This window comes from Callithrix jacchus, chromosome 1, assembly GCF_049354715.1.
Source record: "Callithrix jacchus isolate 240 chromosome 1, calJac240_pri, whole genome shotgun sequence".
NCBI lineage: Eukaryota > Metazoa > Chordata > Mammalia > Primates > Cebidae > Callithrix > Callithrix jacchus.
This window is the reverse complement of record NC_133502.1, coordinates 97,065,003-97,082,531: the sequence shown is the minus strand read 5'-3', so window position 1 is coordinate 97,082,531 and position 17,529 is coordinate 97,065,003. Positions and strand designations below refer to the sequence as shown.

The window sequence follows — 17,529 nt, the reverse complement described above, 5'->3', positions numbered from 1 at the left end:
GTTCCGTAAAAGTAAATACAGCGCTCCTAAATTCCGTGACAGTCATTCTGGCAAATTATCAAACCTGAGGGGGCGGTGGGTAACCCTAAAGTTGTAGCCAGCCAGGCAGAAGTGAGGGTGGCTGGGGGACACGTTGGACTTGTGGCTGGCATCGGAGGTGGGAGCAGTTGTGTGAGATGGAGCCCCTTAACCTCGGGGGTCTGTGCCAAGTGGGTAGTGTGAAAACTTTAACTGAACTGGAGGACACTTGGTTGAATTGCTGTTGGAACAGACTTTCAGGCATTGCTTCAGCTTTCTGACTAGAATTTATTTTAAGAGTATTTCGACAAGAGTTATGAAGTAATTAAGAGAATACTCGTTTTGCAAATAAGAATGCTAAGGGGTGACACAGTTGTCTGCCATGGGCCAGGGTCACAGACAGGCTGAAGCCAGACTCCAGGGCTCCTTACCATTATGTCCTCTCCACCACACAGCTCACAGCTCAGCTCACCTTTTCTGAGTCGCAGGCATTTCAGAGCCAAATGTGAGTATCACATTCAATCTCTGACTCTCGAAATACACCCTTTTAGTTCAAAGCACCACAGGGTCATAATGTACCACACACACACAGAAGGGTACCAGGTGCTGTGGAAATAATGCAGTGCAGCAGAGTTCCTGACCTTGGACAGCTGAGAGAGCAGGTGGAAATTTCATTTAAATACAATTTGCACAAACATACAAGCCACAGGTGGTAGACTAGTGCACAGGAGCTTAAACACAGCAAACAAAAAGAGAGTTATCCGATAGTGCAGAACTAAACCAGCAGGTCATTTGCTATCCTGGACCTTTAAAGCTGCAAAAGGATAGTACTGGTTGCACCTGCTCCCAGCCCTGCTAAAACAAAGTACAAAGAGCCTTTATCTCGCAGGCTTGCAGATGAAGTGTGGCTTTCCACATTTCATCTTGACAGCCAGGAGCTGAACTACCTCTGTCCTCAATTCTGAGACACAGGTCATGTAGATTGTGACAGTGTTTCTTCCTGAGGCCTCAGCTTGGCTTTTTCTTACATGCAAGTGGCAAATATTCCAGCATTAACTGGGACTAAATTGGAGAGAAATACAGGACTTGGGTCACAAGTGATTACTATAACTGGTACAATGGATGGTCAGAGTACCATTGATGAAATGTGTTCGACACAAGGATCTATCAGTGCAGGGGATCCCATCATCCAGGGCACCGACCATCACAGTATTATATTCTGGTATCAACACTGGAAACTGTTTCCTCACAGCAGAGAGATTAGATAGTGAGCTGTTCATCTCATGTGCTGACTCTAGGTGCTCCATTTTTGGATGGAGCACAGTGATTGCTCGGTGACGCCTGCCACAGGTGTAGGAGAGTAAGAAGTGCAATGTGTGCTAGCTGACTTCAAGGAAAGAAGTACCTTGTATATCAGGAAACCTGGCCTTTCCATTGGCTTTTGTGTTCTTGGCACTGCCTTCCATAGAAGGACTGGACCAGACAGGATGTTTTAATGGAGGGTGTGCAGTTATGTTTCAGGCACCCTAAGAATTCGCACAAATTGCACAACTTTAGGCAGGGGTCCATTTATAAATTTGCTAACAAAGTGTTTGTACTTTTTATCAGATTCTCTAAAAGGGCCTATAATCCAAAGAAAGTTAAAAATACCTAGCTCTTTTTTGCTTCCAACATTCCATGAACATTACCCCCAGGAAGCATATCTAGCACAGGGCCTTGGGCACAGGTAGTGAAATAGACACAGCCAGCCTGAAAGAGCTTTCAATCTAGGTATCAACCCACCAGGAGCAAAAGGAGTGCGTCTGATCAGGCACAGTGGCTCACACCTGTAATCCCAGCACTTTGGGAGACCAAGGTGGGTGATTACCTGAGGTCAGGAGTTCAAGACCAGCCTGGCCAACATAGTGAAACCCCGTTTCTACTAAAAATACAAAAAACATAGCTGGGTGCAGTGGTAGGCACAATCCCAGCTACTTGGGAGGCTGAGGCAAAAGAATCACTTGAACCCAGGAGGCAGAGGTTGTGGTGAGCCAAGATCACACCACTGCACTCCAGCCTGGGCTACAGAACAAGACTTCACTCAAAAAAAAAAGGAGGGCGCCCTACATGCATCTCCAGCCCAGGTTAAAGGTGTTCACCCATTGCCTTGGCCCAAGCTCTCCTACATGGGGAACAGAGATTCCTTCCCTGTCACTGGGCCGACTGATTTCCACCTAGGTCAAAACTTTCTGGGCCAACATTTATCTAGTGAGGCCATTTATGGCTTTTTAAAATGTTTCAATCTATGTGAGGGAAATATGTGCATTAAGGTGTCTTTAACGATGAATAAGACGACCAAGATACTTCTGGCCAGCCGCAGTGGCTCATGCCTGTAATCCCAGCATTTTGGGAAGCTGAGGTGGGCAGATCACCTGAGATCGGGAGTTTGAAAACTGCATGACCAACGTGGAGAAACCCTGTCTCCATTAAAAATACAAAATTAGCTGGGTGTGCTGGCGCATGCCTGTAGTCCCAGCTACTAGAGAGGCTGAGGCAGGATAATCGCTTGAAGGCAGAGGCTGTAGTGAGCTGAGATCACACCATTGCACTCTGGCCTGGGCAACAAGAGCGAAACTCGGTCTCAAAAAAAAAAAAAAAGACTGAGGTACTTCATTTCTGTTTAGATGCAATTCTTTGATTATCAGCCTAATTCAAGGTTTCTCAACCTTAGCACTGTGTATGTTTTAGGCCAGACAAAACCTGGCTATGGGAAGCTGTCCAGTGGATTATAGAATATTTAGTAGTGTTGCTGGCCTCTCCCCACTAGATGCCAGTAGCAGCCTCCCTGTAAGCCATGACAGACAAAAATGTCTCCAAACATTGCCAAAGGCCTGCTGGGCATAAGAGTGCCCCTACTCAAGAACCACTGGCATAGCTGAATAAAGTTCCACACATATGGGTGACAATCACATTTCCCTTCTTTTTGAGATGGAGTCTCACTCTGTCGCCCGGGCTGGAGTGCAGTGTCATAATCTCGGCTCACTGCAACCTCTGCCTCCCAGATTCAAGCAATTCTCCTGCCTCAGCCTCCTGAGTAGCTAGGATTACAGGCACCCACCACCACAGCTGGCTAACTTTTTGTACTTTTAATAGAGATAGGGTTTCACTATGTTGGCCAGGCTGATCTCAAACTCCTGACCTCATGATCCGTCCACCCTGGCCTCCCAAAGTGCTGGGATTACAGGTGTGAGCCACTGCACCTAGCCACATTTCCCTTCTATTGACTAGTTGCTCATGTCCTCTATAGAGACAGGTACTTGGGGCTTCATGGTTTCAGTTGTATGTGGTTATAAAGTTAGTAGGAAGATATTATGGGCAGGTGAACAATATTTTGGAAGAACGTGGAAATCCCCAAGAACTCAATGCATGTGAGGCAACTGATTCTCCCAGGTTGCTGGTAACCATGCAGATGGCTCAAATCCTTTCAGAATGCAGTCTGACAATTCACGCCCAGCAACAAGCTAAACTACAGGTGAGCCTTACAGAATGAAATAATCCAAAATGGTAATTATTTTTTTCAAAATGGTAATTTTTAAAAGATACCACCTGATCACCCAAGGTCAGGTGTTTGAGACCAGCCTGACCAGCAAGGTGAAACTCCATCTCTACTTAAAAAAATACAAAAATTAGCCAGGCGTGGTGGTGGGCACCTGTAGTTCCAGCTATTCAGGAGGCTGAGGCATGAGAATGCTTGAACCCAGGAGGTGGAGGTTGCAGTGAGCTGAGACTGTGCCACTGTACTCTAGCCTAGGCAACAGAGCAAAACTCTGTCTTAAAAGAAAAAAAAGAAATAATACACACACACACACACTGCAAGTAAATTAAAAAATGATTAAAATGTGTTGATGATGACTGCAGTTAAGTAAATTATTCGTGTGAACCTGGGCATGGACTGGAGAGAGTTAAGTCCAAGAGGAAAGGACAGTCACAAGAGTCGGGCTGTGGGTGGCTGGTTCTTTCTGAATCCCAAACTTACTGTTTTATGAGAAAAAAAAGGGGGAAAAACTTGTAAACTGGTTTTTACTATCTTCCCACAGTGTTTAGCTCACTTTTTAATAGTTTAGTATTGCTTCAATTTGATTATAAAAGTACTCCACTCTCACTGTAAAAATTTGGAAAACCACTGAAAAGTCCAAAGAAAACAAAATTCCCACAATGATCAACAGGCAATAAACTAATAAAAATATATCAATATTTTGCCAGAATGTCTTCTTTAGTTAAAATGTCTTTTAGTCAACAAATTTTATTTTGCTTACATGTGAGCAACTATGGAACCCATTTTTAAAAGCTTTATGTTGTTGACTTAACCAGTACACCTGTGCTTTACAGAGTTTCATGTTACATTTTAAGGCATGCTGAGTAATTCATTTCCTACTGAGAACTGGTCTTGTGCATTTGTGTAGGACATGAATCCTAGAGAGGCCCGTGCCTTTCTGAGAGTCCTGGATGGAGCAGAAGGTGCATGCTCGATCAGAGGTTACATCTCCATCTGCCGCCCTCAGCTTAACCCCCCGCCTCCCAGGTGGCATGCACCCTGCACTGGTGGTACACACTCTTGAGGTGCACTTACAGGTCGTAGGAGAACTTCCTCTCTAGGTTGGTCTGGTTCTTCTGAAACTGGAGGACATCCTGCTGCAGCCTGCCGTAATTCCTCTGCAGGGTCTTTAGCTGGTCTACACCAAGGGGACAAGGAATTGCACAGGTAACAGGCACAGCTGTCATGCCATTTAGCCAAAAGACAACAGAGGCAGACTCAAACATCAGAACATAAAGGACAAGGACAGAATGGGACGAAGGAGAGGACAGAGAAAAAGCTGAAAACACAGCCCCTCCACAGAGTCACTATCCCAGCTGTGGAAAGTGCTCTGGAAGAGCATCAACCCAAAAGAACCTGCATCTTGATCCTTTTCCAAATGTCTCTCTTAAATCTTTTTTGCCTCCAGCCCTTAACATACATGGAAGCTTCTATGTGCCTGTCTCTTTCGCAGACATCATAAGCCCCAAGCTGTCCCCAAAGGTCACACGTACCATCCTGCCCTCATCCCCGGCCAACTAATCCTTCCATCTGTAAAACACTGATTTTTGATGTTTGGTCAGATAAGCAGCCACTCCTGCCGGACTCTCTGCCCTCAGCCACCAGGCTGCCTGCCAGCATCCTCCCTCTGGTCATTTATTCACAGCCAAGCCACTCTCCAAGGCCCTGTGCCCATTTAACCACCCAACACTCTCATTAGGGAAACTGTAGCTTTCTTTAACAAAATTAATCAGCCCCATCCCTGCTGCCCTGATGACTTGGCATATAAAAGAGCCCTGGTAGACAAAGGGCCAAGCTGGCATGGAGGGGAGGGCAGCCACCAGGGGATACCAGAGTGGGTGGCAGCAGCAGCTGAACCCAGACACAGCCAGACAGACAGGCCGGGACAGATGCCAGCATCCCCAAGGTGTGCCTTCACAACATTAGACCTACAATAGTCCCAGGTGGAAGAGAAACTGAAATAAAGCAGAAGGCTTCCGTGAATAACATGGACTCATCCCAAAAGCATGCATGTGACACCCTCAAGAGACAAAACTGTGGTGAAGAGAACAGCTGGGTGGGTGCTGGGCCCAGAGAGGGAGGGGACTGTTGACTTCCCAGGGCATGGGCGTGGGGTCCTCGAGCGGTGGGCACATGCCATGTTGACTGTGGTGGTGATCCGTGAGATTATTTGTCAGGACTTATCCGACTGTACCCACGAGGGGTAAACATTCTTGTATATAAATGATACTTTAATATGCTTAATTGAAAACACTCCACAATCCAACTAAGCATGAGACAACAGAACACAAGTCAACAAAGAAATAAACAATGCCAGGTGTGGTGGCTCATGCCTGTAATCCCATCACTTTGGGAGGCTGAGGTGGGCAGATCACAAGGTTAGGAGTTCAAGACCAGCCTGACCAACATAGTGAAACCCCATCTCTACTAAAAATACAAAAATTAGCTGGGCAACGTAGCAAGTGTCTGTAATCCCAGCTACTTGGGAGGCTAACGCAGGAGAATTGCTTGAACCTGGGAGGCAGAGGTTGCAGTGAGCCGAGATCGCGCCACTGCACTCCAGCCTGGGCAACAGAGTAAGACCCTGTCTCAAAAAAGAAAAAAAATGAATGACTTGTATCACAATGACATGAATGAATCACAAATAACTATGTTGAGTGAGAGAAGCCAGGCAAAAAACAGTATAGACGGTCTAATTCCATCCGTACGCATGCACCCAACTATTAAAAACGCAAACTAGTCTACATGGCAGACCAGAGGCTGCCTGAAGAAGGGGGATCACCACGGTGCCCAAGCAAACTTTTGGGATTAATTTGTTCCCTGTGTTGACTCTAAACACAGGGAACAAATTGTATGTGGGAGTTGACACATACGCTCTATCAAAACTGCTGTCAAACTGAACCTTTATGTGGGGTTTACCAAATGTCAGATAGGCACAATTAAAGCTGCTTTCCGAGAGTAGGGAGAGGAAAGGCTGCAGCCACAGCTCAGCAACAGATCACAAGCTCTGAGACCACCACCCCCACCCCACAGCCAGGCAGCCTCTTCGACTTCGTGTAACCCTATGTTTCCCCCAAACACATTTCACAAAGTGGCCCCTTTTCGCATAAGACTTTTTAATATTCTTAGAACCTGACTTAGAACTAGAATTCCGATCCAGCACAGACCAACAGAACTATAATGCAAGTTGTATAGGAAATTTTTCATTTCCCAGTAACCACATTTTTAGAGTAAAAATTATTCAACTCAACAGATTATTTAGCCCAACAGCATGGACCCTGCTGACCCCTCCTGTCACAGTGGAAGAAGGAGTCCCCCCACACAAAGGACAGCACACCATTTCCTGTTGGCTGCTTCAGAAGGACCCAAAGGAAAACCAATCCCCAGCTGCCAAGTTGAGAATAGGAAAGAAGGGCAATTAAATCAGGCTGGACAGTTTTTCTAAGTTTCATGAACAAAATCTAAATTCAGCATGACCCAATTAACAGGTCACATATATGCCATGTGTATATATAACAGAGCATGTATCTATCATAAGTACTATTTCTTAACACATTCATGAATGACATTCTGAACTCTTCTGTAACTAACAGCTTGCAATGTATTCGGCAATATTTTTTTAAAAGGAAAAGTCTCTTAAGGAGACAGAGTTAGGCAAAAAGAATAAAGATTGTTCAGTGACTCATGACATGAGATTATCCACCATGAGATTATAATGTAGACCCACGTGGACCTAGAGAAGAATGAGAGAAAGGGAGCTTCCTCCTAAAAGGCCAGTGTCTGGCATGGAGGAGAGGAGCAAACTTACCTTGCAGCACTCGGATGAGCCTCTCACCTGTGGTGATGTTATTCACCAAAACCGCCTGCAAGGAAGATAAATACGCATGAAACACCCAAACCAACACTGCAGCCTGACAGCCAGATGTGATGGAAACCAAGGATGGGGCCGCCCTCCCCAACCCAGCGCTTCTGTCAGGGAAGAAGCTGGAGTCCAGCACTCGGGCTGGATCCTTCCATGTCTGCTGCTGAAAAATAACAGGCTGTCCTAGAGATCAGCTCCCCACCACTGCCTCCATCCTGAACAAACGCAAACAAGTCCAGCTCAGCTCCAGCCCAGGAAACGCTGCTCCTCCAGAAAAGGACCCAGCTAGGCCTCACTTCCTCTTGCCTGACAGCAGAGGCTCCAGGCACCCAGAGGGCTAATCACCAATTTCACATAGCACCACACACCATTCCACACCAAACCACACCACACACCATACCATATACCACTTCACACCAAACCACACCACACACGCTATATACCACTTCACACCAAACCACACCACACACCACACCATATACCACTTTACACCAAACCACACCACACACCACACCATATATCACTTCCCACCAAACCACACCACACACACCATACCATATACAACTTCACACCAAACCATACCACACACCATGTACTTCACACCAAACCACACCACACGCCATACCATATACCACTTCACACCAAACCACACCACACACTTCACACCAAACCACACCACACAAACCATGTACCACTTCACACCAAACCACACCACGCACCACACCACATACCACTTCACACCAAACCATATACCACCCCATATACCACCTCATACCAAACCACACCACGCACACCATGTACCACTTCACACCAAACCACACCACGCACCACACCATATACCACTTCACACCAAACCATATACCACCCCATATACCACCTCATACCAAACCACACCACACACACCATGTACCACTTCACACCAAACCACACCACGCACACCATATACCACTTCACACCAAACTACACCACACGCCACACCATATACCACTTCACACCAAACCATATACCACCCCATATACCACCTCACGCCAAACCACACCACACACCATGTACCACTTCACACCAAACCACACCACACACACCATATACAACTTCACACCAAACTATACCACACGCCACACCATATACCACTTTACACCAAACCACATACCACACCATATACCACCTTACACCAAACCACACCACATACCATGTACCACTTCACACCAAACCACACCACACACACCATACACCACTTCACACCAAACCACACCATATACCACTTCACACCAAACCGCACCACACACCACACCATATACTTCACAACAAACCACACCACACACACCATATATGACTTCACACCAAACTACACCACACACCACACCATATACCACTCACACCAAACCACACCACACATCACACCATATACTTCACAACAAACCACACCACTCACCACACCATATACCACTTCACACCAAACTCCACCATACACACCATATACCACTTCATGCCAAACTCCACCACACACACCATATACCACTTCACACCAAACCACACCACATACCAGTTCACACCAAACCACATTACCCCATATACCACAACATATACCACTTCACACCACACTACATAACACCACACCACACACACCACTCCACACTGAACCACATCACACACCACTCCCCTACACCAGACACACATCACACACCACACCACATACCATACCACTCCACATCACACACCATGCCACACCACTCCACACTATGCCACACCATGCCAAACACACCATACTCCACACCAAGCCACACCACACCACACCAAACCATACCACACACCAGTACACACACACCACACACCATTTCACACCAAACCACATTACACAACACACCACTCTACTCCATACCACACATAACACTCCACACAATACACCACTCCACACCAAACCAAACCACACACCATGCCACACATACCACACACTCTACACCAAACCACAACACACCACACACACCATACCACACTATGCACCACTCCACAACACACACCACGCACACCACACACACCACTCCACACACCAAACTACACACCATGCCACGCCACTCCACACCAGACCACATCATACACCACCACACCACACCACACCATGCTACATCACTCTACACACTACACACGCCACTCCACACAACACGACACACTATTCCACAACAAACCACACCACACACCAAACTATACCACACCATGCCACACCACTCTACACACGACACACAATTCCACAACAAACCACACACCACACACCACTCCACATACCACACACACCACTCCATACATCACACACCGCTCCACACGTACCATGCACCACTCCACACACACCACGCACCACTCCACACACACCACACACTGCTCCACACACACATCACACACCACACCACACACACACCACTGCACACACAAGACAGCACACACCACTCTGCACAACGTATCACACACCACACCAAACCATACCACCATAGCGCTCCACTCCGCAGCGCTCCACTCCACACCGCAGCGCTCCACACCGCAGCGCTCCACACCGCAGCGCTCCACACCGCAGCGCTCCATACCAGCCTAGGTCACTCCCTCCCTCAGTGCTCAAACTCTGAATTCCAGGCTGCCTAAAAAACAAAAGGGAATGAGGGGTCACTCCACTAACAAGACCTCACTTGAACTTCTGGCCTTCTTCTCCTGTCCACAGAGTCAATAAGCTTAGGGGCTGGAGGGTTTCACACACCGTTTCACCACGCTGGGAAAGTCAATAGCAGAAGACAGAAGCCGCGCAGGATCCAGATAACAACAACAAAGTGAAAAGAAGAATGAATGTCACGCTCAAGGTAACAATTGGCCAATATGCCCTGACAAGTCACTATGCCAGGAGCTCTTCTAAGCACTCCACATCTACTCACTCATTCACTCTTTTTTTTTAGACAGAGTTTTGCTCTATCACCCAGGCTGGGGTGCGGTGGTGCCATCTCAGCTCACTGCAATCTCCACCCCCCAGGTTCAAGTGATTCTCCTGCCTCAGCCTCCCAAGTAGCTGAAATTACAGGCGTGCACCACCACACCTGGTGGTTTTGTATTTTTACAAAATCTGGCTAATTTTGTATTTTTAGTAGAGGTGGGGTTTTGCCATGTTGGCCAGGCTGGTCTCGAAATTCTGACCTCAAGTAATTTGCCCACCTTGGCCTCCCAAAGTGCTGGGTATACAGGCATAAGCCACTGCACCTGGTCTCATTTACTCTTCTTGACGGTTATGTGAGCTGGTGGTATATCATCCCATTTTAGGAACAGGGAAACCAAACCACAGGCTGTTTAAATGGCTCACAGCCACCTGCCTACTAAGAGGCAAAGTCAAACTCCAGCTCCAACAGATGGGCTGGAGAGCAAACTCTTCACAGCTACTTGCCAAATTTCTACAAACCCAAGCAGGACACCAACATAGTGGGCTGCACCTAATGCTAAAAACAAGCAAAAGCCTGAAAAAAGAGGGGAACGGAATATTAATTACCAAAGTGCAGTACACAGGTAAACTCCATCTTATAGACAAACACATACAGCATGTATGCGTGCCGGGCCACAACGTGAACACTTCTTACTGTGTCATCATCAACAAAGTTTGCAAACACTCTACTACTTGACAAGCTGTCCATAACGTGGAGACACATTTCTGTCCCACTCCTGGTTAGTGGCGGATGATGACAAGCACAGTGCCTCTTCCTCTTCTGGAACCTTTCTGTGTAACCACCCTGTTTTCTCAGGCCTGGAGAGAAACAAGGCTTAGGCAAACAGCAGGCTTTTGGAGTAAGGTGTTTACGAACACAGGGATGCATGCCCACAAATGAAATCGCATCAAACAAATCTGGTGTTTGGGAGCTCTGAGGACATGGAACATTTCCTGAGGAAACAGGAGAGAAGTCACAGTGATAATACCTGTAAAATTCATCCTTCAGGGAAAGATAATCTGAAGGAGTATGTAAAGATATGCTGTGTCAGTTTTTTTTCAGGAAGAGAGATTAGAAAATGAAAGGAGGACCCACACAGTAGAAATCGGATTTATGCAGCACCTGCTACTCTTGGAAAAAGTTTGCAGACGTTCATGTGAAAAGAAAAACAATTACCATGTGATCCCGCAACACCACTTGTGTGTCTGTATACAGAAGCTTTCAAAGCAGGATCCCCATGAGCTATCTGCACTCTCATGTTCGCTGCAGCTTTACTCACAATTACCAAGAGGTGAAAGCAACCCAAGGGACCGTGGATGAATGAATGTTGATAAGCAAAATGTGGTAAATACATACAATGAAATATTATGCCACCTTTACGAAGAAGAAAATACTGACACACGCTACATCATGAATGAACGTAGACATTACACTACATGAAAACATAAGCCCGTCACAGAAGGACAAATGCTGTATGATTCCATTCATATGAAGTACATAAAGTAATCAAAATCACAGAAACAAAATAGAAAGGTGGCTAGATTCTAGGAATAGGTGGTGGGCAGCGGGGGGAGATGGTAATTGGTGTAGAGTGAATAGAGTCCCAGTGTTGCAGAATTTAAAATTCTAGAGATCCGCTGCACAACAATGTGAATATCCTTCATGTCACTGATCGGTACACTTCCATTTCCACCTTGCATCAGTATGAAAACCATGTTTCCTCCAGACATCAGTGTGAGACCAAACGGGGAAAAAAAAGAACACTTAAATAATTATACAATGTTTACCATCAGAGCTCATCTCCTGGGTAAATAATATCTTTCATATCTCCTGAGTAAATAATTTCTATAAAAATTATGGCAATTTGACGCATCCTTTTCCATCCATTCCCCTTAGCTCCGCTTCCCACACAAAGCCACATTAGTGCTTGCAACTGAGGTTCAGATACTGGTGCAATTTGAAATATCTGAAGATATTTCTGCCTCCATGGGACTTTATTCTTCCAAAAAATACATTTTTGTTATCTTCCCCCATCTACTTACTTATGCATGGAAAAATACAGCCTTCACTTAGAAAAATAAAAAAAGGAACATAAAATGCCATCAAGGTCCTTTATATACAATTTTATATTTATAAAAATTTTGTTGAATCATTTTCAGGGAAACTATGAAAATGCTTCTTAGCTTCTTTTGGGATGCCACATATTACAAAGAATAAAAAACCTGAGTTCAAAAAAAAGATTTTCATTTTGAATTAAAAATTTTTAAGAGACAGACTCTCACTCTGTTGCCCAGGCTGCAGTGCAGTGGCCCTATTACAGCTCACTGCGGCCCCCAGCTCCTGTCCTCAAGTGATCCTCCTGCCTCAGCCTCCTGCAGCCCTGGGATTACAGGAGTGAGCCACGGTGCCCAGCCATAATTCAACAAAATTGTTCTTAAATGAATTATATATTCTACTCTAAACAGCCAGGTTGTTTTTCATATTTTGGTGCAGATGGACTTTAGGGGTAGCTGTACTTCCTGGTGTTCATGAGGTATTCCCTAAAAATACAGTTATAGACAAGAAGGGAATAAGTGCCACCAGAAATTAAGTGGAAACTAAACTCAAAGAATCTGTGTAAACCAGACAGGCACGGTAGCTCACATCTACAATACCAGCACTTTGGGAAGCCAAGGCAGGTGGATCATGAGGTCAGAAGTTCGAGACCAGCCTGGCCAACACAGTAAAATCCCGTGTCTACTAAACATACAAAAGTTAGCCAGGCATGGTGGTGCATACCTGTAGTCCCAGCTACTCAGGAGGCTGAGGCAGAAGAACTGCTTGAACTCAGGAGGCGAACGTTGCAGTGAGCCAAGATTGCGCCATTACACTCAGGCCTGGGCAAGATCGCGCCATTGCACTCCAGACAGAGCAAGACTCTGTCTCCAAAAAAAAAAAAAAAGAATCTGGGTGAATCACCCATATACAAATTTATTATGACCATTCCATTCTGGGAAACAAGTATATTTTTACCAAAATTTTTCTGTATTAGATTACTAGAAAAATAAGCTCAATATTTCATAATAAGTTTTCAAAGCAACAAATCTACAATAAAGTATCACATTCTGAAAGCTCAATAAGATGTAAAGACTAACTTAAAAAATGCTAATATTTGAAATGCTCACTTGGCAGCAATGCTGATCACACTGTAAAAAGGAAAAGGTGACTCTTGAAGAAGGTGACATTTTTAACTACTGTATTTGTTTGGTTCATTAAAATAACCTGCTTTGAGGGCATGGGTCCACCTTAAATTTCTGCCTTCTTTATAAAGGATCCTTATCCTATCTAATCCAAGTCAACCCCCTGCAATCAGATGCCTGGAAAATTTTTTGTACTGAAATTCCCATTACTGCTTCAGAGTTACTCCTGTTACTGCCTTAGAATGCAAAAGTTAATCTTAGTGACCTAGGAATGACGTAAGAATGAAGGGAAGAATACGAAGTATTCATTGGAATCGTTTTACCTCTTACCAATCTCAAAATTGTGCTATCTAATAGAAATAGATAGAAACAAAATGTCAGTCACATATGGAAATTAAAAATTCTCTAATAGCCACATTCAATTAAGTAAAAAGAAACAGGTGGACAAAAAATCTGAATAGACATCTCCTTAAATCGGACATATAAATGCCCAATATGTACATGAAAGATGCTCAACCTCATCAGTCATTAATGAAATGCAAATCAAAATGAGAAGATACCACTTCACACCCATCGTCATGGCTATAATTTTTTAAAAGGGGCCAGGCATGGTGGCTCACGCCTGTAATCTGAGCACTTCAGGAGGCCAAGGTGGGCAGATTACTTGAGGTTAGAAGGTTGAGATCGATCTGGCCAACAAAGTGAAACCCTGTGTCTACTAAAAATACAAAAATTAGCCAGGTGTGGTGCACTGCACACCTGTAGTCCCAGCTACTTGAGAGGCTGAGGCAGGGGAATCACTTGAACCTAGGAGGCGAAGGTTGCAGTGAGCTGAAACTGCACCACTGCACCCCAGCCTGGGCAATAGAGCAAGACTCTGTCTCAAAAAAAAATAAAATAAGCGAGTCAAGGTGGCTCATACCTGTAAACCCAGCATTTGGGGAGGCCAAGGCAGGCGGATAACCTGAGGTCAGGAGTTTGAGACCAGCTTGGCCAACACAGTGAAACCCTATCTCTACTAAAAATACAAAAATTAGTTGGGTGTGGTGGCAGGTGCCTGAAAATCCCAGCTACTCGTGAGGCTGAGGCAGGAGAATCACTTGAACCCAGGATGCAGAGGTTGCAGTAAGCCAAGATCATGCCACTGCAGTCCAGCCTGGGTGACAAAGCAAGACTCCATGTCAAAAATAAAATAAAATAACAAGTGTTGACAAGAATGTGGAAAAACTGGGGAGAAACTAGAACCTCCATATACAGCTGCAAAGAATGTAAAATAGTGCAATCCCTGTGAAAACGTCTGTCAGTTTCCCAAAAACTTCAACAAAAACACTGGGTAATATGACCCAATAATCCCACTTGTAGGTGTACACCCAAGAGGAACGAGGACATATCTCCAATCAAAAACCCGTCCACAAATGTTCACGGCAGAATTAGTCATTGTTGGAAATGGGTTTATAATGTTGGGCTGAGATAATGAATCACTCAGCAAGGCTAGTTTACTTCCTGCAAGAAGCGGGCAACTCGCCAGCAATCTTGCCACGAGAGCACACCTGAACAAAGAAGACAGGGACGTTTATAACCTTCATAAGCTGATGCAATAGCCCTACTACTGTGTCCAGTTTCCACTGGCCAGAATGGGACCTCACATTCTATGCTTGACCCAATTGGCTAAAAACTTGGAAATTTCCTGAATAGATAAGGGGGAAAGAAGACAAGGAAGAAGCAGCTAGTGAGGAGAAGGTCAGGACGGTTTCCAGGTAAGGAATGGCATGCACCAGGATTTGCAGCTTGCCCAGTTCTGTTCAGACATGCCAGAGCGAGTCAAGGTAGCTGATTTAAGATGTGGCTGATTTAGAGAATATATATACACGGGTATATGTTTATGCTAATAGTGGATAATGGCCATAGAGCAAGAGATTGTAACTCCTATAAGGAGTCCAAGATATAAACTTTGCAGTCCAAGATACAAACTTTGAAGAAGAACTTTCCCATCTCTCACATTCATGAAGGCCAAAAGTGGAAACAATCCAAATGTCTGTCAACAGGTGAACGGATAAACCAAACATGGTATATTCACATAAGGGAATATCATTCAGCCACAGAAAAGAAGCATTACCGACATGTGCTACATCATGGATGAGGCTTGGAAACACTACACTAAGTGAAAAGCCAGTCACAAAATAAAGGCCACATCCTGCATGATTCTACCTACATGATACGTCCAGAATAGGCAGATCTCGAGAGAGAGACAGCAGATGAATGCTTGCCAGGGGTTGGGGGAGAGGGAAATGGGGAGTGACTGCTTAATGGGTACACATTTCTTTCTGGGGTGGGCACAGTGGCTCACGCCTATAATCCCAGCATTTTGGGAGGCCAAGGTGGGCGGATCACTTGAGGTCAGGAGTTCCAGACCAGCCTAGTCAACATAGTAAAACCCTGTCTGTATTACTCTAAAAATACAAAAATTAGCCAGGCGTGGCGGCACCTCTAAATCCCTGTAATCCCAGCTACTCCGGAGGCTGAGGCAGGAGAATCACTTGAACCTGAGACAGAAGTTGCAGTGAGCTGAGACAGCACCACTACACTCCAGTCTGGGCAACAGAGTGAGACTCCATCTCAAAAAAAATAAATAGTTGTGGAATTAGTGGTTATAGTTTCACGGCATTGTGAACATACCCAAACCACTGAAATGTATGATACATTAAAACATAGCTAAAATAATGAATTGTATGTTATGTGAATTTTATCCCAACTTTAAAAATAAGAAATAGGTGAAAGCCACATTTTATTTACCCTAATGTATCCCAATTCTCACTGCAAGATATATTCCACATAAAAATTATAAATGAAAAAATTGGCTTTTTTCACAATCTTTGCACTCCAGCATATCTTACACTTGTAGCACGTCTCAGCGGGGACATGGTAAGTGCTCAACAGCCACCTGCAGCTAGGGACAGCAAGTCCCAGAGGAATAAGTAAGTGGGGAAAAGAGAAAGACAGAGAAGGGGAGGGAGACAAGGGAAGGGAGGAGTGGGAGGGAGAGAGAATGAGAGAGGCACAGAGACTTGCAAATGAGTCCTCTATGGTGTCCTGCTAAGATTACACACTCACACACTCATTCATGCACACAAACAAGACAAGCAGTGACTCCCAAATGCTTCACGCCTACAGCCACCACTGAGCCAAATGGCAGGTCACTGGATGCATGTTCCCACAGGGACAAGGGCACAGAGTGATGAGGAAACCAGTCCAGTCCCCAGGCCCCTACGGATGACATGATTAAGTTTTGTGGGTTACAAAGTCACACCACACAGAGAGGTTGTGACTGACTGAACATTTGACATTAAGGAATTACTGGATATTTTGGTATGGTCATGGTATTGTGGCTATGAGAGAGAGACAATCCCACCTTTTAGGGCTACGTGCTATAATATTCATGGTTAAAACGGCACGAGTTACAATCACTGAAGCCTGGCACTGGATGTGTGAGGACTCATGGGGTCATTCTGTTTACCTTTCCGTGTATATGATTTTCCACAACCAGCCTACACACCGATGAGCACACATAAGCTTGTCACACTGATAAATCTGCAAAGTACAATTTTTTAAAATCTTAACTTCAAGGCTGGTTTTAGAGGAAAAGAAAGGTGAATTAGAAGATGCTGAGACAAACTTGTTATCTGGAGAAATTGGAGGTAGGGTCAACAACTTTTAGTAAGTGCAGGTCTTTGCTGTGCTGTTTATCATTTGTAATTTCACTCCTAAAATTAAGCAATTTTCTTATCACAGTATAGCCCCATCAACAATTATCAGCTATCACAAATGGCCTTTGAAGCTCTTTAATAAGGATAAAGAGAGGAAAAAGAAAATAGAAACAAGTAACAGAAAAAGAGGGCAACAGAGAAAAGACCAGGATGGGAGAGATTTTCTTGAAGACCTGAGACCGTG

General features: G+C 44.9%; 1 protein-coding gene across 7 annotated transcripts in view; it reads right to left on the bottom strand.

Annotated features, from left to right (window-relative positions):
• GOLM1 (golgi membrane protein 1) overlaps nucleotides 1-17,529 on the bottom strand; it is a 75,720-nt gene that overhangs the window by 15,726 nt on the left and 42,465 nt on the right. For all 7 annotated transcript variants that reach the window (XM_054255174.2, XM_054255177.2, XM_035303402.3 and 4 more), the window contains 2 exons: nucleotides 7,401-7,455; nucleotides 4,628-4,730 (listed from right to left, as the gene is read on the bottom strand). In XM_054255174.2, the coding sequence (XP_054111149.1) occupies nucleotides 4,628-4,730; nucleotides 7,401-7,455 (158 nt within the window). The remainder of the gene's footprint in view (nucleotides 1-4,627; nucleotides 4,731-7,400; nucleotides 7,456-17,529) is intronic.